We start from the raw sequence: 26811 nt of genomic DNA on the forward strand, positions 1-26811 counted from the left end.
CTGCCACCTTCCCAGGACTTTTGTGTTGAGTGGGGTGCTGGGTGCAGACCCCCCTTTGTGTGTCCCACAGGGCCCTGGGGACCACTACCTCCCCAGAGCAATGATTTTGTATTAAAGCAGGTAGGGGGCCACACGACTCCCCTCCTGGGCCATTTTTGGCCTTGCAGACCACCACCTCCCCGGGGCATAGTCTACTTCTTTAAAGAGAGGGGGGGCTTGCAGCCCAAGTCCCAGGCTGTTTTCAGCCACAGGGACCATCACCTTTCCATGGCTGGCCATCAGAAAAAAAAAAGGAAGGGGGCTGCACGGCAATCCTCCTGGAGCCATTAAAGGCCCTGGGGACCGCCCACCCCCTTCGAAGCTGGCTCCCTAGATCTCAAGGTGCCCACCCTTGGAACATAGCAGTTTACTGTCTCTTAGTTGGAGTTATGACACCTCCCATCAAGCAAGAGCAAACTAAGTCTGAAAACTGGAAAGTGAGAAAACTGCTTCCACATGCTCAGAGTTGAGTTTTTATCTGTTTTAGAAATGGTTGCTCTTGTGCAGGAGCAATGAGACTGTGGGGAAATTGAGCCCCTCTCCCTGCAGTGTATAAAAGTCACAAAACTGTGGACTCTTATTTGAGAAAATAGCAGGTGCGGATTCATTGTGGCACCGATGCATATGCAATCCCGCTACATTGTAGCACAATCTATTTTCTGGTGAATGTTTGCACCGCCCTGTATAGGTTAGTGGAATGCATTGGTCGTCTCGCGTTTTCCTAGCTTGATGGAAACTTACCAAAAGGCCCCATGAATGTTTGGGATGAAGAGGAATATAAGCACATCTTTACCAAACAAAGAAGCACTTACTTTATATAATTTACAGGAAGTATCCTTGTTTGGTGGAGATTCAACTCTATGCAGACTGCTGTCTTCTCTACATGAGGATTCATGTAAATACAGATTTTAGTTGGAAAATGCTCAAAGGAACACTGATATTCGTAAAACTACATTGCAACATAGTCACTGGAGGCATTACCTTGTGGTCCTTTAGGCAGTGGTAGAGTAAAATGTGCACTGTAAATTTAGCCAGCAAGGTAGCAACTACTAATTAGCCAGTAGAAAGTACTTGAGTTGGGTAGATATTTTGTGCAAAACTGTGGAATATTCTTGGATAAATAAGCAGGTGAGGATTCATTTTGGCACCGATGCTCATTTCACAGAAATTAAACCTCAACGTATGTGCCCCAGTTGAAGTTCCACTTCTGCAAAGGAAAAAAACATAACCAATGCAAAGCAAGGGTGTTTTCTCTGCAGTTCCACATTATTAAACACCTGCAGCCAACCTCAGCTGCACACCGGAAGAGGCCGTGCACAGCGCACTGTAGGGTGCTTACCCGGCCATGCACAACTGTAGGCCGTGCACGGCGCAGTGTTGGATGCCTACGGGAGTTGGCCGCAGCCCTGTGGCTAAAACGCACTGTGCATGGCGGAGGTTTGGATGCTTTCTGGGGGTTGGCCACAGAGCCTGGCCCCAGACCTGGCCCTGTGGCCATCCACCGTGCACGGCAAGGGTTTAATTAATGTAAGCTAATTTAATATTACTTAATGTTTAAAAAACCTTTGAAATTCATTGAACCGCAGTAGGAGCTTTGATCCCTCCCAGACCCTACCAGGCTCTCACCTCCAGTGGGAGCCGACATTGCTCCTGCACACAGGGAGCAGCAACAAATGCTGCTCCCTGCACGTGGGAGCATTTTTTAATCTGTTTTCTTGCTCACTGTCAAACAAGATTAAAGGTCCACTTCCAGTGTGCAGGAGCAGTTTTTCCTGCTCGCGCCCCCTGGGGGCAGACTTACTGTTTGCTCTTGCTTGACAGGAGCTGTCATAGCTTCTGCCAAGTGAAAGCAAATAACTATGTCACGAGGGTGAGCACCTCGGGACTTAGGAAGCTGGCCCGGGGGTGGCAGTCCCCATGGCCATGAATTGCTCCAGGAGAGGCACCCCCCCTCCTTTGGTATTAAAGGGCCTGCCCCAGAGAGGTAGTGGTCCCCAGGGACAAAAACGGCCTGAGAGGGGGTCCGTGCCGCACCCCCTCCCCTTTCAAAATTTGGCCAAGCCCTGGGGAGGTGGTGGTCCCTGGGGCCATAAATGGCCCAGGAAGGGGGGCCATGTAGCTCCTCTCCCCCTTTATTATCAATTCCCTGGCATAGGTAGGCCATAAAGGCCCTGAAGGGGGGGGCGTCTGTGTGGCCCCCTACCTTCATGGCAATTGTTTTGGCCATGCCGCAAACAGCCAATGGAGGGGGCTGCGACGCCCCCTTCCTCTGCATTTAGCATTGGTCTAGCCTCAGGGAGGTAGTAGTCCCTGGGGCTGATATTGGCTATGGGGAGGGTGGCTGCATGTGTTACCTCCTCAAAATATTACTGTATATATGCCCCTGGGACCTTGTCCACCCAGGGACTGATCTGTAAACAAGTGCAGAGACCACACTTGTTTTCTTTTTTTTAAATTTGTGCTGCAAATTCACGGATCTTCCGCTATATTGGGGCAAAAAGTTTAAAAAAATGCTTATTGGCCTTGGTGGTGTCCCTGGGGGACCCCATCATCAGGGCTAGGGGGTCAGTGTATTCCTAACTTGCTCCCTTCTCTTTTTTATTTTACTTTCTTTTTAGAACTCAGTCTAAATCCCAAAATGGCTGGCAACACTTCCTGGTGGAAGCTTTGGCAGGAAATCACATTTCAGCATGGGAATGTGGAATCTGTGTACCAATATACATAATTTTTTTTTTAAATATCTCAAAAATAGCTGAACAGATTTACACCAAATAACAAAAAGAGATCTTTCTGGACCAAGATCTAGCTTTCTGCCAAATTTCATGTAATTCCGTTCAGCGATTCGGGCTGTAGCTGTGTTCAAAATCCCTATGCGAAATTGCATGGGGAAAACACCTTTTGGAACCCCACCTCTTTCAAGGCACTGGCTTGAAGGTTCAACCACAAACTTTTAAGAAAGCAGCTGAACGAATTAGCATATGAGTTTGGAAATTTTTGTGGAGATTCATCAAACAGCACCAAAGTTATGGGCACAAAAAAACGCTTTGTCTTTGAATTAGGCCCTATCTATAACTACCTACTGGTGATCGCCAGTAGGTTTTTTATATATCTCTTGATGAAGAAATTGAGGTTGAAACGTTGTATATATATACAGAGAGAGAGAGAGATAGATAGGAATTCCTCAAATTGTTCACCATTAATAAATTGGGGCTCGTTTGATGCTTCTCCACAAACGTTAGGAAATCTCTTCCTTCTACACTGGCAGATGATGCAAAGTTTGGAGGTTGTTGGTTAAGGGGGTGCAAAGACAAAGACTTTTGTAATTGATGTAGTGCGAAAACAGCTGGACGAATTTACATTAAATGAAGCAGGATTAGACATTATGATGTGCAGATGGTCTTGTTTGATACTACATTTAAGTAGGATAAGTATTTGCTAAGTTATAAGTCATTTTAGCTTAATGGTATCCGTCACAGTATTTTCATGAAATTCTGAAGTATTTTGCAGAAGTACTACAGTATATATATATATATATATATTCCCGGAAAAACAAGGTTACAGGAACGTAAATTCAGAACGTAAGTATAACGTCTCTGTACATTTTGTTTTTATCAGTGAATATCTATGGTTTTTTAACGTAAAGTAATTTCAATTACTAGACGTTATTCCAATCCAGCCAGGCCTTGCAGCCAAGCCCTTATAACCACCCAACTCCACGCCATTCATGGCCTTTGGCCGTGCTCAGCGCAGGTTGGCCACAGCGCCCATCTCTGTCAGTGGATATATGAGTGGGTGCGTGAATGTCTAAGTGGGTCTGAAAGTGGGTGTGTGAGTCTATGAGTTGGTCTTAGTGGGTGCATGAGCCTGTGAGTGGGCGCACAAGCCTCTGATTTCATGTATGAGTCAATGAATTAGTGTATAAATGAGTTTGTGGTTTTTCTTTCAAAATTTTCCATAATTGTGAATATTTTGCAAATAAATCGCAGACATTCGTGAAAATTCACAAATTTTTGTGAATGTCATGCGCTATGATGCAAAATTATATTAAACCTATAATTTTCCCCTAAAACACACCTATATCACACCCCTGGGGTCAGAGTACGTTTACCCTGACCCCTTATACCACTTTCAATTTCAATTTTCAGGCCCGGAGACCATGTCCCGTGAAATAAAAAGGTGGTTGCAACTTTCTAGTCAGGGTGCGGTCAGCCAGTTGCAACGCTTCTTTTCGGATGCGTATTCATGAAAATTCAAGAATTTCGAGATTTATTGCAGCCAGGGATGTACAAATTTATTTGCCCTTAAATATCTTCTAAACTACTGAACGGATTTACAGAAAATAACAAAAAGCACAATCTGCTTTCTATTAAATTTGGTGTAATCCGTCCAGAGATTCGGCCTGTAGATGTGTTGACACGTCCTATGGGAATTAACATTGGAAACGCTGTGCTTTTTGACCACCACCCCTTTTTCCCGGCCCCCCGATTGATGGTTCACGCAGAAACTTTCCATGCACAACAAGAATCACTGGGACACCTTTTTTGAAAATTTTGGAAAGATTAATCAAATGGTTACATGGTCCTGACTATAACTACCTACTGGCGACCATCAGTAGGTAATAAATATATATATCCATCCTCGCTACCAGAACGTACTCGATGTTGTTAGTTGTTAGATGAGATTAGTAAGATTAGTATAGGAATGTGCTTACTTTTAGAATATCTTCGAGATGCATCAACTGCTGATCCAGTGACTGGAATTCCTGGTACTGCTCTTTATATGGCTCTAGAGCAAGGAGAATACCTTGTAGTGCCTCTTCCAGGCTACCATCCAGATAAGATCGGTATCCCTCTGATTCCCCACTCACTGAACCCTCAAAATGAGACCTCCCAGTTGTCGCTGGCACCTCTGTGGATGTGAGTCTTTTTACCAGCTGCTTGGTGATGTTCCCTTCAAAATTGTCAAGTTCTACTGGTTTCAATTCAGAAGCATCATCAGAGTACTGTAGAAGTGATGCTGTTACATTTGAATTTAAATATAAGCTTTCGTCCTCTGGGCTTAAAGGTTTTTGGCAATCCCTGGAACAATCAGCTGCATCTGTTGCCGTTGACGATTCATTTGCCTGGTCAACGTTCTCTAATTGTAATGGAAGGTCTTTAGAGAGGTGCATTGACTCTGTTGATGAGCTGGCACTGGTATTGTCCACTAGAGAACCCCTAGTTGGTGTGTCAATTATGCCGAGCTCAGGAGGGGTGATTGTGATTTCAGGATTTGAGTACCCCAGGGAAGAAGCTGCAGATCTAGAAGGCGGGGTGCAATCAACATTTGGCAGGTCACCAAAACTGAAGGACAATGGCCTCTTCTCACTGGCTGCCATCCCATTTTCAAACACATCATCAGGCAAATGGGACTGCAAAGATAATCACAGAAAAAATATGTGAAATTTGAGTACCAATTTGACAATGCAACCAAAGACATTTAGTAGAGGCTCAGTTGCGGCTGGGCAGTAAACTCAGATCTAACTGTTCAACGATTTAGGGCCTAATTTAGAGTTTGGCAGATGGGTTACTCCATCACAAATGAGATGGATATCCCATCCCCCGCATTCCGATTTCCATAGGATAAAATGAAATCATAATACGGCAGATGTGATAGGCATCATATTTGTGACAAAGTAACCCCACCCGCCAAACTCTAAATCAGGCCCTTAGTTACAAGCACACATAACATTAATAAGTCAGCCACTACATTAGTTTGGTCTATTTGATGTACACATTGGTTGAAATCATGTGTTCCATAGCAAGTGTCCTGTTGTACAATTCTGCACATATTAGCTAAGAGGTTTTGTATACACCTCTTTGCTAACGTGATAACTAAGTTAACATTCTGACCCATCAATTTACAGGATTGAACGTTAATATAATGGATTGTTAAAATGCACCATCAATATATATCATAAAATAATGTACGGAGATGAATATGAGAGACAGGCTTTGGTTGTCCCAAGGTGACTATGAAAGAAGAACGTCATTACGATCAGAGATTATCATGTTTCTGTAAATATCAGATGCAGTTCTATGTTCCTTTTAGTAACTGTTGATAGCCCTGCAGCTTATTAATAACTCATGTATAAACATCTGGTCACAAATGGTGCTTTATCACCAATTGTGGACTTAAAATAACAGAAAACAGTCATTTGGAGTTAAATTTGGAGTTCTGCATGTCTCACGAAGTTTGAATAAACATATACATACCATCAATCAAAAAGGAAAATATTCTATGTGTAATGTTTTATGAACACTCAGTAAAGTCACAAGAGTATATAGAAAAATAAAAAAGCCAGAATACATTTAATGAAAAACATTGGAGACACCAATGGTACTTTACTGTCACAGCACATGAAACACACAAATAACATCTGCAAATATAAAACCATTGTGCAGACTTGACATTCACAAATGTTTTAGCAGCATGTTTTGAAATCATAGATGTATTTGTGGCCCATAATTAATATTGCATACATTTTGTTATATTGAACATTTTCAATAGTAAGGTACAGAATATTGAAGACACTTCCTCCGACTATATGTACAGAACCATTTCTTACCAAATTCTACAAAACAATGTATCTATTGATGGTCTAACAGCCATCATAGCCCCCTGCTGTGGAAAAGTTGGGGTCTTTATTTCCAAAATATCAAATCCAAGAAAAAACATAAAACTAGCTTTCACTGCCCATTACAGGTCATTACAGACCACCACAAAATGAAAAACAACTAACACTAGATGGACTCCGCACGCTCAGATGGCTGTATGGAAAAATGGTGAACAATACACAGTAAACTATTTGTAACTGTCACTATACTGGAGTAATCCATTGAAATATTTAATACCTCATCATTGCCCAAACATTCACAGTCTTCTTTTTCAGGAAAACCTGGATTGGTGCGGCTCTGAACCCTTTATTGGCACAATCCCAACCTAAGTTTATGAAAATCACCAAATCAGCTCACAACATTAAGGAGCACTGAGTAGCTTCTTGCCAAACGTGACTCTTCCCACTGTGTCCAAAGCAACACATTTGTCATCACTCAAACAATTCCTAGACAATTGATATCTTTAATCCCTTCAATTAATTTTCACATTACAGTTGTTTAGCGCTGTTGGAAATGGCCTTTTCTACAAAGTCACCCCCAAACTTTCTACCTTTTACCACTTTTTGTGTAACTCGTTTTTGTTGGCCCTAGGATTCTGACCATGTGCTCTCTCCCTAAAACATGGCTTGATTGGGATGTGCCTAATTGGAATATTTAATTTACTTATAGGTCTCTAGTAAAGTGCACAACATGTGCCCAGGGCCTGTAAATTAAATGCTACTAGTGGGCCTGCAGCACTGCTTGTGCTAGCCAATCAAATAGCCCCTTAAACATGCCTTAGGCTGCCATTGCAGAGCTTGTAGGTGCAGTTACACTGCCATGTCAATTTGGCATTAAAACATCTTGCCAAGCCTTAAACACCCTTTTTTATTACATATGTCACCCCTAAGTAGGTAGCCTATGGGACAGTTTATGTATGTAACCAAAACGTAGGACATTTACTTTTAACTTTGACACGTCCTGGTAGTGAAAACCCCCTCAATTTGTGTTTACTACAGTGAGACCTACCCCTCTCATAGGTTAACACTGGGGATTACTCATTACCTTTAATAAGCTATAATTCCTAACTGTAGAAGAGTAGATATGTCATGTTTGGTATCCATGGAATTGTAATAATAAATTCTCTTTAATGGTAAAGTCGGATTTATGCTAACAATTTTGAAAATGCCACATTTAGAAGGTTGCCATTTTCCTGCTCATAACCCCTGTGTGCCTGAAGCCTGCCTCCAATACATGTCTCGGCTGGGGTGGCAGCTGCGATTGTGCATTCCTTCTAGACAGACACACAGAGGGAACTTAGTTGTGACTGAAGGGCCATCCTGGGCAGGATGCGAGGGAGAGGATGGCACTGACACCTGGAAACGTAGTGTCCTGCTTCAACACAAAGAACTGCATAACCCCATGTAGGGAGTCTGGAGCCAGGACAGGAAGAAAAAAAAACCTCTGTGCATTTCAAAGACCCTTCTTTGAAGTCATCCCCACTTCAAAGGCACAACCTTGGACGTCTGACCCTACTAACTGAGTACACTGCTGGACCTGTAAAGAACTTTGTCAGGAAGGAAAATTACTGTGCTGCTACAAGGACTGCCGTTCTAGACTGCTGCTCTGGAAGAACTGCTTTTCTACTGTGCTGCCCTGCTGCTTGCTGCTCTCTGCCCTGCTGAGGAAGGACTGGGCCCATCTCACTTGAACCCAGAGTGACTCCAAGGGCCTTCTGGCTTGCCTCCTATTCTTCTCAAGTCTCAGGCACACAAATACTTCCAACTCATTAGCAACAGCACCTGCTTTTGACTGCTGCACATCCTGCACTGCCAAATGATGCCAATTCAGACCTGGACCCTTGGAAGTGGGTATAAAGTGCTGCAACTGCCAGAACCTGTGGATCAACGCTGTTGCGCCAGTCAAAACTGGCACATGTCCATCGACATTGCCGCTGCTGAGAGATCAAGGACACCGCATCGGCGCCGGAGCATTGCCTCTTCTGCAAGTATTGGGATCACACGTCGCTCCATCACGGTTGGCCTGACTTTTCAGATTTGAGCCGGTCCAGTGTGACCAGATACCTCCGGTTGGCACTTTATGCTTCTAAGCACTACAACCAAATTTATTCTTTAAAAATGCTTATGTCAACTTCTACTTATTGGATTTTTGTCATTTTGTTCTTGTTTTGCTCATAAAAATATAATTATTTTTCTAACCTTTTTGTGGTGTTTTCTCTGTGTTACTGTTTGAAGTGTTGCTCAAATTCTTAACACACAGCCTCTTAAGTTACGCCTGCCTGCTCTGTGCCAAGCTGCCAGAGGGTGAGCACATTTTGAAGTATGGTGTGTACTTACCATGACTAAGATTGCGGTTCCTGTTTGTAAAGAGTGCATCCCACTGGCAACAGGAAACCCAATGTATAACAAGCACCCAATAAACTGAGCCACAATTACTGCTTAGTGTTTCCCAAATGTCCCCCACTTCATCACAACTCAGATTCCTAGGCCACTTCAATCTTTGGTATGATTCTGTGCTTGACTCCTGGCCCCTTTCAAATAATTCAGCACAACCCTTCTTAACCTAACCCAGATAATAACCCTTCCCATTCAGTGAGCCAGACATATTTTCAAAAATTCTCTTCATTCACTGTCATCATCCAATCATTTCCATCATAGTGGCCAAGAGACCTACCTAAACTTGTCTCACCTAGTTAAAAATGCTCACATAAATGAAGATTATGTTTAACATCCAATTTAACTGGAAGTGTCACAAATTCAATGTTGTCTTACGACCTATTGCTAATTCAGAAAAGCCCAGAAGCACTCATATTCCATAAAAGTGTGGCATAAACTCAGACTCTTCCAAAACTAAGACAATTTATTATCCGAACACAAAATGCATATGTTTCCAACCTAAACAATGCTTTAGCATCATGTACACTTTATTCACACTTGAAACCAGTTCTTATCGTTTAAGGTCACAAGATCTTTAGGCTCCTCTAATATGACTTTATAAAACTTGGGAATATTCCTGTGATGGCAAGTTCAGTGATACTTCATAATCCACACACCACCGTGCAAAACAAACAATTTGGTGCCAGACCATTTAAAGCCTTTTTCTACTGTAGTCTCAGGTGAGTTACTCTGTAATGCAATTTAGACAACATGACATACTCCTTTTTTCTCAAATTGGGCACAACTGATTGCTACATACCTTGAAAAACTCCAGAATCACTTGTGCCAGGTGAGTCTGATCCTTCCTGTAACGCCAAACCAAAAAACACTGATTCTTGACCCCAGTTACAAGGTGCCTACACTCATTTGGGGTGGCTACAAAAAATCAGTATTGTTCCCTTTAATATCCATTCTTTCATAGTACTTTTATCCTACATAGTTCAAACATGGCACTATTGAGTGGTTCATTGTGGAGATGATAATCTTGCAATGTAACATGGAAATAAAGCTGCTGATTATGTCTGATCAACTTCAAGATACCATTCCTAATCATGGACCCACATAACAAACTATTAACCATGACATTTCAGATCTGCTCTCATTGTACCATAATTATGAAGCTAATGACCCAAGACAAAAATCTATTAAGAAAATATAACTCCAACCTCTTGCACAGGCTTAGCTCAGTAGCCTCCACATCTGATCACAAAAAATCAACCCATGAACACCTAACAAATTTAGAACTGTCACCTTACCCAAGGTGCTCTCTACCTGCAGCTATTGCAAATCTCTGAAGTAGCATTTTAAAACAATGGCATCTGTCTAAAGAATATGACCAAAATGCACCATGCTCGGAGCTCGTCTATAACCTGAAGCACTGGAATATGAAACACTCACTTTTAAATGACTAAAATGCCACTTTGTATGTCTGCCATCATTTCAGACAGCAATGTAACACTTGTAAAGGTCTATCCCAAGTGATTCTTGTCAACTAGTTGAAACACACACGCCTCTTCTTGCCTGAATCTACCCAACAGGTCTAACATCCAAGTCCTCCATACTGACAAAGAACAATTTCTCACCTGTTATGTCTCATAACCCCTCATTTATGGAACGCACCACTAAACACACAACCAATCCTGTTACCTGTCAGGATCTTCATGAAGACCCTCATCTCCCATATATTCATCCACTCTGGACCAAACCAAACGGTACTCACACCCCCCCACATAATAACCCCCCAAAACAGAATAGGCCACCCAAATACCTTCCATTGCATACATCTTCAAGGTACACCTACATGCATTTGCTACAATTCCTCAAATCATATGTCATCACAGCACAAAAGAGAACTGTTCTCCCAAATTTAACCACTCACTCTGAGGATGCCTTTTAGCACCTAGCTACTGTTGCTGTCTCCTTGTCATAATATTGGTGACGAGATGAAAATGTCCCTGCATGGTGCACAGTTGTGTTTCCCTACCTTGATTGGTCGACGGCATGCATCTGGTATCCTGTTTTAGCCCTACCCTCACACTAATCAAGGGTGTGTACAGAGGCCTAGGATTTTATATTAACATGGTGAATGGCCTGGACCTGTCTTGTGCCTTGGAGGGGCACAACACATGTGCCATAATTGCACAGACAGTGAACTACCATCAAAGGTATGGATTTAGTACATAGATTGACAGTGGCAGCATACCGTATTTTATGAGTTCACGGGTGTGTCACTGCAGTGAAGGCCTACTGGCCCACTGATGTAAAGTTCTGCTTCTATGCACTAACCCAGATCCTAGTGCTAACATTCCAAGTGTATATCTTGCATGTTTATGTATGTAGCCTGTATATAACATACCTTGTGTATATTAGTAAACCAGAGTAATGGAGGTCTGTGGGATCCATTTTGGATGCCTCTAGTATGGCCTTGTGCACAGTACGGAGGCAAGGTTATTTTCCCAGATAGTGGAAGTGTAGCTAGAGGGATAGGACATTCACACTGGAATTGAGACAAGGCATCTCTAATCTGGTTTGGCCTTTTGCAGTATGGGGCTGCTGATTAGTCTTCCTATAGTTCAGTCATTTGGTAAATGGTGGGGGTGAAGCTGCAGTCTCTGTTTTCTGACAGTAAAGAAGTAGGCCAAGCTTCGGGGAGGTCCTGCTTTAATATACAATCATGGCGCCAGGAGGTGGTGGTCCCTAGTGGCGTACTTGTGTTGAAAATTTTGTGAAGATTCGGCAAATGGCGCTTAAGTTATTGACAAAACAAAACAATGCTTTTTCTATGGAAACTAGGTCCTAACTACAACTACCTATATATGGAAAATGTCACTTACCTAGTGTACATCTGTTTGTGGCATGTAGAGCTGCAGATTCACATGCTTTGCATAGGTTTGCCATCTACTGTTGGGCTCGGAGTGTTACAAGTTGTTTTTCTTCGAAGAAGCTTTTTGGAGTCACGAGATCGAGTGACTCCTCCTTTCTGTGATAGTGCGCCTGGGCATGGAGTCCTTTGTTAGATTTTTTTCCCGCAGGAGGGTGAAGTAAGGAGTGAAGAATTGTATATGTAGAAATATATGGTAAGTAAAGAAGATGTCCATGTGATGTATATACATATTTACATAATAATAAAGTACCACAACAGCTACAGGCTTCCGGGGAGCAGGTAGGGCGCATGTGAATCTGCAGCACCACATGCCATGAACAAATGTACACTAGGTAAGTGACATTTTCTGTTTGATGGCATGTGTAGCTGGAGATATACATGCTTTGCATAGACTGAAAAGCAGTCCCCTCCTAAAATAAGCAGTGGCTAGCCTGTAAGAGTTGGAGCAGTTTGAAATAGTGTTTTAAACACTGCTTGACCAACATTTGCTTGTTAGCAAGACAACACATCCACCCAATAGTGTTTTGTAAATGTGTGTAATGTAGACCATGTGGCTGTTTTGCATATGTCTGCCATTGGTATATTTCCTATGAATGCCCCTGAAGATCCTTTCTTTCTAGTAGAATGTGCTTTAGGAGTTACTAATAGTTGCCTTTTAGCTTAGAGATAGTAAGTTTGAATACAGTTTACTATCCATCTGGCTAATCCTTGTTTTGAAATGGGAGTACCCTTATCAGGCTGTTGAAAAACCACAAAAAAGTTGTTTAGATTTTCTGAAATCTATTGCTCTGTCTATATAGTACATAATAGTGCATTTGACATCAAGAGTGTGCAGAGCTCTTTCAGCAACTGAATCTGGCTGTGGAAAGAAGACTGGCAATTCCACTGACTGATTGATGTGAAATGCTGAAACCACTTTGAGTAGAAATTTTGGATTTGTCCTTAGTTCTATTTCTGTGCTTGTGAATTTGGAAGAAAGGTTCTTTTAAAGTGAATGTTTGAATTTCACTGACTCTTCTTAAGGAAGTAATTGCTACCAAGAAAGCAACTTTACATGATAGAAATTGAAGAGCACAAGAATGCTTAGGTTCAAATGGTAGACCCGTAAGCCTTGTAAGCACAGTGTTAAGATTCCAGGCCAGAGCTGGTGGAGCTCTAGGTGGAATAACTCTTTTAAGCCTCTCCATAAAAGCTTTTATGACAGGAATTCTAAACAAAGAAGTGTGCTGTCTGTTTTGTAGTGAGGCTGATATTGCTTTTAAACAAATTTTAATAGATAAATATGCAAGATTTGTTTTTTGTAAATAACATACAATATCCTGTACTGATGCTTTGAGTGGATTAATGTTTTTGGGTTGACAGTAACATACAAAACATTTCCATTTAGCTGCATAGCATTGTCTAGTTTTAAGTTTACATGCCTTCTTTAGAATGTCCATACATTCTGATGGAAGTTGTAGATATCCAAACTCTATGACCTCAGGAATCAAATCGCTAGGTTGAGAATACTGGGATTGGGATGCCTGACCTTTGTTTTGAGTCAACAGGTCTGGTTTGTTTGGGAGTTTGTGATGTGGTACTACAGGCAGATCCAACAGTGTTGTGTACCAGTGTTGACATGCCCAGGTAGGAGCTATGAGTATCATAGTAAGAGAGGTGTGACGAATCTTGTTGACCAGAAATAGAATTAGTGCGAGGGGGGAAAAGCGTAATCAAATATCCCTGACCTATTGATCCATACACATTGCCCCTGGATTGAGGGTGTGGGTACTTGGATGCGAAGTTTGGGCATTTTGGGTTTTCCATTGTTGTGAAAAGGTCTATGTCTGGTGTTCCCCACATGTGAAAGTAGAGTTGAATTACTTGTGGGTGAATCTCCAATTCATGTATTTGTTGCTGTGTCCTGCTTAAAAGGTCCGCTAGTTGGTTGTGTATCTCTGAGATACACTCTGCTAATAGGTGAATGCGATTGTGAATCACCCATTTTCAAACTGTCTGTGCCAGAAGGGACAATTGAGATGAATGTATGCCCCCTGTTTCTGTAGATAATACATTGTTGTCATGTTGTCTGTCCTTATTAACATTGTTTTGTGTGTGATCTGTGGTTGAAATGCTTTGAGTGCTAAGAACACTGCCAGGAATTCCAAGTGGTTTATGTGGTAAGTCTGCTGAAATGAGTCCCATTCTCCCTGTATTGTAAGATTGTTGAGATGGGCTCCCCAACCTGTCATTGATGCATCGGTGGTGATTACTGTCTGTGGCACAGGGTCCTAAAATGGCCGCCCCTTTGATAAGTTAGTGTGATTCCACCATTGCAGAGAGCTGTAAGTCTGGCGGTACAACAACACTAGATCCTGAGGTTGACCCTGTGCCAGAGACCATTGTTGTGAGAGACACTGTTGCAGGGGTCTCATGTTTAGACGTGCATTGGGCACTATTGATATGCAGGATTCCATCATTCCCAAGAGTTTCATAATAAGTCTTACTGTGTAAGTTTGATTGTATTGCAGTTGAGATATGAGACTGTGGAACACCTGAATTCTTTGTGGGTTTGGGTAGGCTAATGCTGACTGAGTGTTGAGAATTGCTCCCAGATATGGTTGTATTTTCGCTGGCTGAAGGTAAGACTTCTGGTAAATGATTGTGAACCCTAAATTGTATAGGGTATTAATTGTGTATTGTGTGTGATGTTGACAAGTTTGAATGGTACTGGCTTTTATTAGCCAGTTGTCTAGATAGGGAAAGATGTGTATATTCTGTTTTCTGAGGTAGGCTGCAACCACTGCTAGGCATTTGGTAAATACCTTTGGTGCTGTTGTTACTCCGAAAGGTAGCACTTTGAATTGGTAGTGCTTGCCTGCTATTACAAACCTTAAGTATTTGCGGTGTGCTGGACGTATATCAATATGGAAGTAAGCATCTTTTAGATCTAATGCTGTCATATAGTCTTGTTTTTGTAACAAGGGGATGACATCCCATAGAGTGACCATGTGGAAATGCTCTGAGAGAATGTACTGATTGAGAGGTCTGAGATCGATGATTTGTCTGAGAGTGCCATCCTTTTTTGGTATGAGGAAGTATAGAGAATATACTCCTGTTCCTTGTTGATTGATGGGTACTACCTCTATTGCACCTTTGAGTAGAAGAGATTCTACCTCTTGGTTTAGCAGAACAATGTTTTCAGAAGAAAGCTTGTGTGAAAGGGGAATGTTTGGTAGAGTGAAGATGAGTTCTAGGCAATAACCATTGTGGATAATTGACAGTACCCATTGATCTGATCTAATTTGTTGCCAATGATGGTGGAAATGTTGCAGTCTTCCTCCCACAAGAGATGTGTGCTGTTTGGGGATGCAGAGAAAGTCACTGCTTTGATGAGGTGGAGGCACCTCTTGTGACAGTGGATTTGCCCCACCTCTGAAATTGTGTCCTACATAGGAACCCCTGAGAGATCCCCTAGAATAATACTGTTGTCCCTGTTTTTGTTGGGACGTAGAGGCCTTTGATGTTTGAGGTTTAAAACCCCCCTCTGAATTGGGGCTTATGAAAAGTGCCCCAAAAAGATTTTGTGTGGCCTTTGCTGTATCGGAGTCCTTTTTGAATGTTTCAATGGTGGTATCCACCTCAGGTCCAAATAGGTGTTGTTTGTGAACGGCATATTAAGGACCACTTGCTGTATCTCGGGTTTGAATCCTGAGGACCGAAACCAAGCAGGCCTTCTGATCATAACGCTAGTATTTATTCTCATAGCTGTGGTGTCTGCTGCGTCTAGAGCTGATCTAATTTGATTGTTGGCAATAGCTTGTCCTTCTGCCACTACCTGCTGTGCCCTCTTTTGGTGTTCTGTAGGAAGATATTGAAGAAACTCCTGCATTTTGTCCTAATGGGCCCTGTCATACCTGGCTAAAAGAGCAAGGGAGTTGGCAATTCTTCACTGATTTGCTGCTTGAGTTGCCACTCTTTTGCCTGCTGCATCGAATTTGCAGCTTTATCACGGGGTGGAGCATCCCCTGTGGACTGAATATTTGCCCTTTTCCTAGCTGCACTGACCACAATGAAATCAGGTGGCAATTGTTGTGTTATAAAAATTGGATATGAAGGTGCAGCTTTATAATTTTTTTATCCACCCCAGGTGTTTTAAAGAGCTTTTGCTGGCTCTTTAAAAATGTTATCAGCATGTTTTAGCATGCCTGGTAGCATCGGCAAACATTGATGCTGTTTATGTATAGAGGATAGGGTGTTAAATAGGAAATCATCCTCTATGGGCTCAGAGTGAAGCTGCACATGGTATGTAGCTGCTCTAGCAATGACCTGATTATAGGCCATGGTGTCTTCAGGTGGAGATGACCATGTAGGATACAGATCAGGGTCATTAGATGGAACTGGGTCAGAATCGTACATATCCCATGGGTCTATATTATAAGGATTGTCACCCATATAATCCGAATGTGAGGAGACAGGAGATTGTGCAGAAAACTGTGTGGGTGTAGGTGGTAGTGGAGTGTCAGGTGGTGGAGAAGTAGGAAGGAGAGGCGAATGCGGTGAAGAAGGCTGATGCACTGTCTTTGGTTTCTCCTTGTGCTTAAATATTTTTGCCGGTGAAGGCCCAGATTCCAAACCTTCTTGAAATAACAGTTTCCTCTTGGTTATAGGAGGAGGAGAGACAATTCTTTTCCTTGTATCCTTTTGGAATTGTATTTTCCTCTGTTTATAGTCCATGACCTCAAGAATGGGCCTAATGTCTGTTGACTCATCTGAAGATGGAATGTGTTTACTTCTCACAAATGAATGCTCCGAAGGCTTGGTGACTGACTGCTTTAAACTGCCAAAAATGTGGTCTCTGAAGCAGATGGAAGATTTTTGGCTATGAAGAGGAGCTTGGATGTTTCGGCTCCAAGGTGGTATGTAGACATTTGGGTTCCAAAGTGGAAGCTCCCATCTTACGACTTGATCCTGAAACAGGCATGGCAGTCTGTTCGTCCTGGTGCATTTTGGCCTTCTTCTACACCGAAACTGAGGGCTGGTCATCGAGATGTAATTTTCAGGTCCGACCATGGCCGGCAAGCAGTGGTGGACCCAAGGTCTTCTGTCCTGTCTTTTTTTAATGTTTTTGGTGTTAGGAAGGGGCTGGCATACTCAAGTACTGAGCTGCAGGAATAACTTGACTGTCCCCATCTGATTCACAGTCGGAATCGGAGTCTGCAATGGAAACTGCAGTCCGTGCCTGTTCCTCACTGAAAATGTTGGGCGTTTTATTCTGTCAACTTCGATTCCATCTCTAGTCGTTGTGCTCTTCGATCCTGCAAAGTCCTCTTGGATCAGAAGGATTGGCACGCCTCACAGATTTCAACCTTATGGAGAGAGGCAGAGGTTGCACACCGAGTAATGGTTGGTGTAGGGGACCTTGGCGTGGCACTGAGGGAAGAATCGAAATAAAGTCAGATCCATGAGCCTGTGACACAGTAGGCCCAAGAAGGGCGCGGGCGCCCGAAAGGGTGTTTAATAGATCCTGACGCTACAATTGGATCGAGTGTAGTTCGAAAAACGCATTTGAAAACGATACTGACGTTGAAGAAAAAGATAGAGAAGTTCAGATAGTACTGAATCGAGATCTACCGGAGCGAGAAGGAACATGTCCGAATCAGACGGTGGAAAGAAAACAATCTAACAAAGGACTCGATACCCATTCACACTATCACTGAGAGGAAGAGTCAGTCAATCTTGTGATTCGAAAAAGCTTCTTCGAAGAAAAACAACTTGTAACACTCCGAGCCCAACACTAGATGGCGAACTTCGAACTTATGCAAAGCATGTGTATCTGCAGCTACATATGCCATCAAACATATATATATATATGTGTGTGTGTATATATGGAAAATGTCACTTAACCAGTGTACATCTGTTTGTGGCATTAGTCGCTGCAGCTGGGCTCGGAGTGTTACAAGTTGTTTTTCTTCGAAGAAGTCTTTTCGAGTCACGAGACCGAGGGACTCCTCCCATTTCGACTCCATTGCGCATGGGCGTCGACTCCATCTTAGATTGTTTTCCCCGCAGAGGGTGAGGTAGGAGTTGTGTATGCTAGTAATAGTACCCATACAATGGAGTGAATGCGTATGTACATAATGAAGTTTAAAGTAATATATTTATTTACAAATGTACAAATGTTTAAGATCTACTTCTAAACGGCTACAGGCTCCCGGGGAGGTGGGTGGGCGCATGTGAGTCTGCAGCGACTATGCCACGAACAGATGTACACTGGGTAAGTGACATTTTCCGTTCGATGGCATGTGTAGCTGCAGATACACATGCTGTGCATAGACTAGTAAGCAGTTATCTCCCCAAAAGCGGTGGTTCAGCCTGTAGGAGTTGAAGTAGTTTGAAATAATGTTCTTAGTACAGCTTGACCGACTGTTGCTTGTTGTGCAGTTAACACATCTACACAGTAGTGCTTGGTAAATGTATGAGGCGTAGACCATGTTGCTGCCTTACATATTTCGTTCATTGGAATATTTCCTAGAAAGGCCATGGTAGCACCTTTCTTTCTGGTTGAGTGTGCCTTTGGTGTAATAGGCAGTTCTCTTTTAGCTTTAAGATAGAAGGTTTGAATGCACTTAACTATCCATCTAGCAATGCCTTGTTTTGAAATTGGATTTCCTGTATGAGGTTTTTGAAAGGCGATAAATAGTTGTTTTGTTTTTCGAATTAGTTTAGTTCTGTCAATGTAGTACATTAGTGCTCTTTTGATGTCTAATGTATGTAGTGCTCTTTCAGCTACAGAATCTGGCTGTGGGAAGAACACTGGTAATTCTACCGTTTGATTCAAGTGGAACAGTGAGATTACTTTTGGTAAAAATTTAGGATTGGTCCGTAGAACAACTTTATTTTTGTGTATTTGAATAAATGGTTCTTGAATGGTAAATGCTTGAATTTCACTCACTCTTCTTAGAGATGTGATGGCAATTAAAAATGCAACTTTCCACGTTAAGTATTGCATTTCACAAGAGTGCATGGGCTCAAAAGGTGGACCCATGAGTCGTGTTAAGACAATGTTGAGGTTCCATGAAGGAACTGGTGGTGTTCTTGGTGGTATAATTCTCTTTAGGCCTTCCATAAACGCTTTTATGACTGGTATCCTAAATAATGAAGTTGAGTGCGTAATTTGCAGGTAAGCTGAAATTGCCGTAAGATGTATTTTAATGGAAGAGAAAGCTAGTTTAGATTTTTGCAAATGTAGTAAGTATCCTACTATCTCTTTTGCAGATGCGTGTAAAGGTTGAATTTGATTATTATGGCAGTAATAAACAAATCTTTTCCACTTATTTGCATAGCAGTGTCTAGTGGTAGGTTTTCTAGCTTGTTTTATGACCTCCATACATTCCTGTGTGAGGTCTAAGTGCCCGAATTCTAGGATTTCAAGAGCCAAATTGCTAGATTCAGCGATGCCTGATTTGGATGTCTGATCTGTTGTTTGTGTTGTGTTAACAGATCTGGTCTGTTTGGCAGTTTGACATGAGGTACTACTGAAAGATCTAGTAGTGTTGTGTACCAAGGTTGCCTTGCCCATGTTGGTGCTATTAGTATGAGTTTGAGTTTGTTTTGACTCAACTTGTTTACTAGATATGGAAGAAGTGGGAGAGGGGGAAAAGCGTACACAAATATCCCTGACCAGTTCATCCATAGTGCATTGCCCTGAGACTGATGTTGTGGGTACCTGGATGCGAAGTTTTGGCATTTTGAGTTTTCTTTTGTTGCAAATAAATCTATTTGTGGCGTTCCCCACATTCTGAAGTAAGCGTTCAGTATTTGGGGGTGAATTTCCCATTCGTGGATCTGTTGGTGATCCCGAGAGAGATTGTCTGCTAACTGATTCTGAATCCCTGGAATAAATTGTGCTATTAGGCGAATGTGGTTGTGAATCGCCCAATGCCATATTTTTTGTGTTAGGAGACACAACTGTGTTGAGTGTGTTCCTCCCTGTTTGTTTAGGTAATACATTGTTGTCATGTTGTCTGTTTTGACAAGAGTGTATTTGTGGGTTATTATGGGTTGAAATGCTTTCATCGCTAGAAACACTGCTTACAGTTCTAAGTGGTTTATATGAAACTGTCTTTGCTGAATGTCCCATTGTCCTTGGATGCTGTGCTGATTGAGGTGTGCTCCCCACCCTGTCATGGATGCATCTGTCGTTATTACGTATTGTGGCACTGAGTCAGGAAAAGGCCGCCCTTGGTTTAAATTTATACTGTTCCACCATTGAAGCGAGATGTAGGTTTGGCGGTCTATCAACACCAGATCTAGAAGTTGACCCTGTGCCTGTGACCACTGTGATGCTAGGCACTGTTGTAAGGGCCGCATGTGCAACCTTGCGTTTGGGACAATGGCTATGCATGAGGACATCATGCCTAGGAGTTTCATTACTAATTTGACCTGTATCTTTTGGTTTGGATACATGGCTTGTATTACATTGTGGAATGTTTTGACTCTTTGTGGACTTGGAGTGGCAATTCCTTTTACTGTGTTGATTGTTGCTCCTAGGTATTGCTGTGTTTGACACGGCAGAAGGTGAGACTTTGAGTAATTGATTGAGAAACCTAGTTTGTGTAGGGTTTCTATGACATAATTTGTGTGTTGTGAACACTGTATTTGCGTGTTGGTTTTGATTAACCAATCGTCTAGGTACGGGAACACATGTATTTGCTGCCTTCTGATATTTGCAGCTACTACTGCTAGACATTTTGTAAAATCTCTTGGCGCAGTCGTTATTCCGAATGGCAACACTTTGAACTGGTAATGTATCCCTTGGAATACAAACCTTAGGTACTTTCTGTGTGAAGGATGTATTGGTATATGGAAATATGCAACCTTTAGATCCAGTGTTGTCATGTAGTCTTGTTGTTTGAGCAGTGGGATTACTTCTTGTAATGTAACCATGTGAAAGTGGTCCGATTTGATGTATGTATTTAATATTCTGAGATCTAGTATAGGTCTTAGAGTTTTGTCTTTTTTGGGTATCAGAAAGTACAGTGAGTAAACTCCTGTGTTTAGTTCTTGTTTTGGTATTAATTCTATTGCTTCTTTTTGGAGCAATGCTTGAACTTCTAATCCTAGAAGATTTATATGTTGTTTTGACATACTGTGTGTTTTCGGTGGGACTGTTGGAGGGAATTTGAGGAATTCTATGCAATAACCAGGCTGGATAATTGCTAGTACCCAAGTATCTGTTGTTATCTCCTCCCAATGTTTGTAAAATTGGCTTAGTCTTCCCCCCACAGGTGTTATGTGATGGGGATGTGTGACTTGTAAGTCACTGCTTATTTTGAGGACTTTTGGGGCTTTGGAATTTTCCTCTATTTTTTTGGAATTGTCCCCCTCTATATTGCCCCCGAAAACTTCCCCGCTGATATTGGCTTTGGTAAGTGGGCCTTGTTTGTGATGTTGTGGTTTCTGTAGGTTGTCCTCGAAACCCTCCCCTAAAAGGTGTTTTGCGAAATGTGCCTCTGCTCTGCGGGGAGTAGAGTGCGCCCATGGCTTTCGCTGTATCAGTGTCTTTCTTGAGTTTATCAATAGCAGTGTCGACTTCCGGCCCAAACAACTGCTGTTCATTAAATGGCATATTTAGCACGGCTTGTTGAATTTCCGGCTTGAAACCTGACGTGCGCAGCCATGCGTGCCTTCTTATTGTTATTGCAGAATTTACTGTCCTTGCAGCCGTATCTGCTGCATCCATTGAAGACCGTATCTGATTATTAGAGATACTTTGTCCTTCTTCCACCACTTGTTGTGCTCTTTTTTGGAACTCCTTGGGTAAGTGTTCTATCAAATGTTGCATCTCATCCCAGTGAGCTCTATCATATCTTGCCAAAAGTGCTTGTGAATTGGCAATGCGCCATTGGTTTGCTGCTTGAGCTGCAACCCTTTTGCCCGCAGCATCAAATTTGCGACTCTCTTTGTCTGGAGGTGGTGCGTCCCCCGAGGTATGAGAGTTTGCTCTCTTATGAGCTGCCCCGACAACTACTGAGTCTGGTGTTAACTGCGTTGTAATATAAACAGGATCTGTTGGCGGTGGCTTGTACTTTTTCTCCACCCTTGGAGTTATGGCTCGGCCTTTAACAGGATCCTGAAAGATTTGTTTTGAATGTTTTAGCATTCCTGGGAGCATAGGTAGTCTTTGGTATTGGCTATGAGTGGAGGATAGCGTGTTAAACAAAAAATCATCCTCAATTGGTTCGGAATGCAAGGTGACGTTATGGAAAGCAGCTGCCCTTGCGATCACCTGTGTGTAAGATGTACTGTCCTCAGGAGGGGACGGCCTGGCAGGGTACGAGTCTGGGCTGTTGTCCGATACTGGAGCATCGTAAAGGTCCCATGCATCTGGATCATCTTGACTCATAGCAGTATGAGTCGGGGAGTGCATCAGTGGAGGAGTTGCTACTGGTGATGTGTGCACTGATGGTGGTGGAGACGGTGGTGGAGTTGTTTTCTTTGCCACCTTTGCCTGTGGCTCCTTGTCCTTCTCTTGAAAGGCAAGTTTTCTTTTTATTTTAATTGGGGGAAGAGTGGTTATCTTCCCTGTGCCTTGATGAATGTGGAGCCTCCTTTGAGTATAGTCTGGCTCTACAGCTTGAAGTTCCTCTCCAAATCTATGTTTTTGCATTTGGGAGGACAATCCTTGTTCCTCTGTATAGGAACCTGTTTTCGGCTCCGAGGCTGGATGTTTCGGAACCGAAACATTTTCGGACGTCTTTTTAGGCTCCGAAGAAACCTTTGTAATTTTCGGCGTGGTGGTGTCTCGGTGCCGAATTTGTTCGGTGCCGCTGTCATGGCCCCGAAATTTCTCGGAGCCGATGTCTCGGGTCCGAGATTGCTGTGTGGCGGTATCTCGACCGGAGTTGGATGACTTCGACACCAGCGTGCCCTTTTTCGGTGCCTTGGCTCGGTCACCTAGTTTTTGGGTTAAGCCATGGCCTGTTGGCGGTGGTGTCCCCTGGGCTTTTGTTGACTTCTCGTGAGTCTTATGTTTCGACGTCTTACTCACGGTTTTCGGCATTTCTTCGGGCTCGAGCTCTTCCGAGTCCGACTCGTGGATAGAGAAAGCTTCCTCTTCCTCTTCGAAGCGCTCTTGTCCTGTCGGCGTCGACGCCATCTGCAGTCTTCTGGCTCTTCGGTCTCTTAACGTCTTTCTGGACCGAAACGCTCGACAGGCCTCACAAGTATCTTCCTTGTGCTCTGGGGACAAGCACAAGTTACAGACCAGATGCTGATCCGTATACGGATACTTGTTATGGCATTTTGGACAGAAGCGGAATGGGGTCCGTTCCATCAGCCTTGAAGTCACACGTGGCCGGGCCGACCAGGCCCCGACGGGGGATCGAAAAAACCCCGAAGGGCCACCGGAGCTCTTCAAAATTCGGTGTCTATCAGTTGTAACTAACCCGATACCAAACGCAAACAATACCGACGATTTTTCCGAGATTCTAACTAACTTTCCAACCCGAAACACAGAGCGAAAAGGAACACGTCCGAACCCGATGGCGGAAAAAAAACAATCTAAGATGGAGTCGACGCCCATGCGCAATGGAGTCGAAATGGGAGGAGTCCCTCGGTCTCGTGACTCGAAAAGACTTCTTCGAAGAAAAACAACTTGTAACACTCCGAGCCCAACACCAGATGGCAGGATGTGCACAGCATGTGTATCTGCAGCTACACATGCCATCGAACATATATATATATATAAAATTGTATAATTGTTGTTGTAATGTATATACATGGTTAAGTAGTTTACTTCTCACAATCACAAAATACTCCCTCAAAAAATTCCACTATGCTTGCGGAGGTAAAAAATAAATGTTGTGGCTTCCTCAAACTATTATCATTGAGTGCTCTGTGAAACTTGAGACATTTACAGCATGTTTCCACACAGGTAACTCATCATTCATGATGTGCAACAAAATAAATCCAGACATTAACAATGACAGTTCACAGTGAACAAGGAAACGCCCAAAAGAACTGAAAGGTGAGTGGTTCAACATAATAAAGAAATCAGTAAAAACACTGGTTAAACCATAACTTACTAGGCCTTTGGCTAGATAAATGTTACAACCTACTTTCTTTGCACATAACTGAATACATTAAAATCTTACCCTGTAAGCATCTGTTTGTAGCTTGCAGTGTTGTAGATTCATATGCTCTGCACACTCCTGTTATCTAGTGTTGAGTGCAGATGTTTGCAAGTTGTTTTTCTTCAAAGAAGTCTTTTGAGGGACCAGGTGTACTGTGACTTCTTAGTAGACAATATGTATAGGTACCAACTCCATGTTTGAGTATTTTTTTGCACAGTGGGTGACAATATGTATGGAGTGCCAGTAAGTGAAGTGTACTGTGCAGAGTCAACCAGGTAATAAGAAAGGAGATCTTCTACAAAAACAGACTTTCAAGGAGGTGGGGTGGAGCATGCAAATTTACAGCACTGTACACTACTAGCAGATGCGTAGAGGCTAAGTATTATTTTCCGTTCCTAGCATGTGTGGCTTTAGATACCCATGCTCTGCAAAGACTGCAAAGCAGCATCCTCCATAAGTGGTGGCTAGATTTTGAGTCATATGGAGATGTCTGAAATAAATTTATTTTGACTGTCTACCCAGCTATAGCCTGGAGGCAGGCTATAATGTCCACACAATAGTGCTTGGTAAAAGTGTGCCAGGAGGACCAAGTGGCAGCTGTGCATAAGTCAGCTAGTGGGATATTATCTAAGAAAGCAAAGTTTCCCTTTCCTATGGTTAGATTGCAACCAGGGGCAACAGGCTCTTCATGCTTTGTGACAGTAGGTTGAATGCACTTGACCTTTATTTGAGCTATGCCAGCCTAAGAGATGGGATGGGTTTTGTGAGGTTTTACTAGGTGTACAAAAAGCTGGCTAGGCTGAGAGAAGGTTTGTCTACTGGGAAAGACACTTTCCAGGAAAGGAACTGTAAAGGGCAAGAGTGCAACAGTTCAAAGGGTGGACCTATGAGCCCAGTGATGACAACATTAAGGTTCTGCATTGGGGTGGACTACTATGAGAAGTGTGGTGCTTTTGAGGCCCTCCATGAATGCCTTGACTACTGCAATCCTAAACAAGAAAGAACATTCCCTGTTTTGCATGTATGCCGTAATAGCAGCTATATATAGCTGTATGGAAGTTCATACGTGGCCTGACTTCTAGAGGTGCAACTCATAGCAAATCATGTTCTGGACCCTTGGATTTAGAGGGTCCAGGTGTTTGGGAATACAATAGTGGACAAACCTTTTCCACTTATCAGCATAGCAGGTCTGTGTGGAGGCCTCTGGGTTTTGTGCTAAATAGTCATACACTCGAGGAAGATGAAGGCAAGCCAAACCGTAAGACATCCAGTGCAGATTGCCAGGTTGAGCTATCTGGGGTCTGGGTGTCTGATCTGGCTTTGGTTCTGTGTTAGAAGGTCTGGCTTAGTTGGGAGCCTCTCAAGGGAGATAATGGGCATCTCGAGGAGCATCAAGTACCAAGGCTGTATGGCTCACCTGGAGGCCACCAGGATGAGTGTAAAGGTTGCATCTTCCTCATTACATAAAGAAGTGGGAGAGGAAGAAAAGCATAAGCAAAGATCCCTAACCAGTTCATCCACAGTGAATTGCCCATCGACTGTTGGTACATGGAGGCAAAGTTTAGGAATTTTGTGTTTTAGGACTAACAAAGTGGTCTATCTGGGGTATCAAAAGTAGATGAGTAGGACTTGTTGGTGGTGTTCCCACTTGTGGCCTCATTGATGTTCTGCTGAGCAGGTCCTTCAAAATCGCCCACCCCCAGAAGATATGCTGCCAGAAGGTCTATGCAGTGGCGAATGGGACAGTGCCAGATATCTTGAGCTAGTGCTCCCAGCAAGGGATTGAGTGTGCCACCTTGTCTCTGGAGGTAATACATTGCAGCCATGTTTTCTGTGTTGATGAGAACTGAAAGAAGGTTTTGAGAGCTAGGTGCCAGCAGTTCAAGATCGTTTATGCAGCGCCCCTGTTATTGAGGGTCACATTTCTTGTACAGTCATATTGTCAAAATGCCCTCCACAGCTTGCGAGAGAGACATTTGTGGTAATGGTCACCTGTTGGACATGGTCTGAAAAGGCCTGTGTGCAACAGATTGTTGCTGTTCTATCACTGAGAGAGTGATAGATGCTGGTCTTAATCAACAATAGACCCTCCCAATAGTCTCTGCTTGTGACCACTGCGCCAAGAGGCATTCTTGCAATGCTCACCTGCAGATCCTTACATGGGGTACAATGATCATATAGGAGGCCATCATTCTTAGTAGGCGCATCATCTTCCTGACTAAGTTGACAACTGGGCTGAAAAAAAGGCAGCAGCTGCTGAAATCCCAAAACCCTCTTTTGGTTGGTGTAGGCTTGCCTATGACTGCATTTAGCAACTAGGAAGGGCTGGGCCTATAAGGGCGGAAGGTGGGACTTGGTGGCATTTATGGTGAACCTGAAGCTGTGGAGAAGCATGACTTTAGCATGAACCAGGCACTGCTGCACTCTCCATCAGCCAATTGTTGAGGCAGGGAAAGACACCTCTGTAAATGAGCAACTACCACTGCTAGGCACTTTGTGAAAATCCTTGGAGTGAGAGTAACTCCAAGGGGAAATACTTTGAATTAGTAGTACTGATCACTTAACACAAAGTGAAGGCAGAGTCGAGGGAGGGAGGTTAGGGTGCTTTGAGCCCTCAGATCCGACTGTCGATGGTGCTTTTGGCATCGGTGGTGTTTTTAGTGCCGACTGGAGCTTCTGCG

General features: G+C 43.0%; 1 protein-coding gene across 9 annotated transcripts in view; it reads right to left on the bottom strand.

Annotated features, from left to right (window-relative positions):
• The window catches only part of RIPOR2 (RHO family interacting cell polarization regulator 2), a 445875-nt gene that overhangs the window by 147233 nt on the left and 271831 nt on the right, over positions 1-26811 (bottom strand). For all 9 annotated transcript variants that reach the window (XM_069219867.1, XM_069219864.1, XM_069219860.1 and 6 more), the window contains one exon: positions 4751-5449. In XM_069219867.1, the coding sequence (XP_069075968.1) occupies positions 4751-5449 (699 nt within the window). The remainder of the gene's footprint in view (positions 1-4750; positions 5450-26811) is intronic.

Source organism: Pleurodeles waltl, chromosome 2_2, assembly GCF_031143425.1.
Source record: "Pleurodeles waltl isolate 20211129_DDA chromosome 2_2, aPleWal1.hap1.20221129, whole genome shotgun sequence".
NCBI classification, from domain to species: Eukaryota; Metazoa; Chordata; class Amphibia; order Caudata; family Salamandridae; genus Pleurodeles; species Pleurodeles waltl.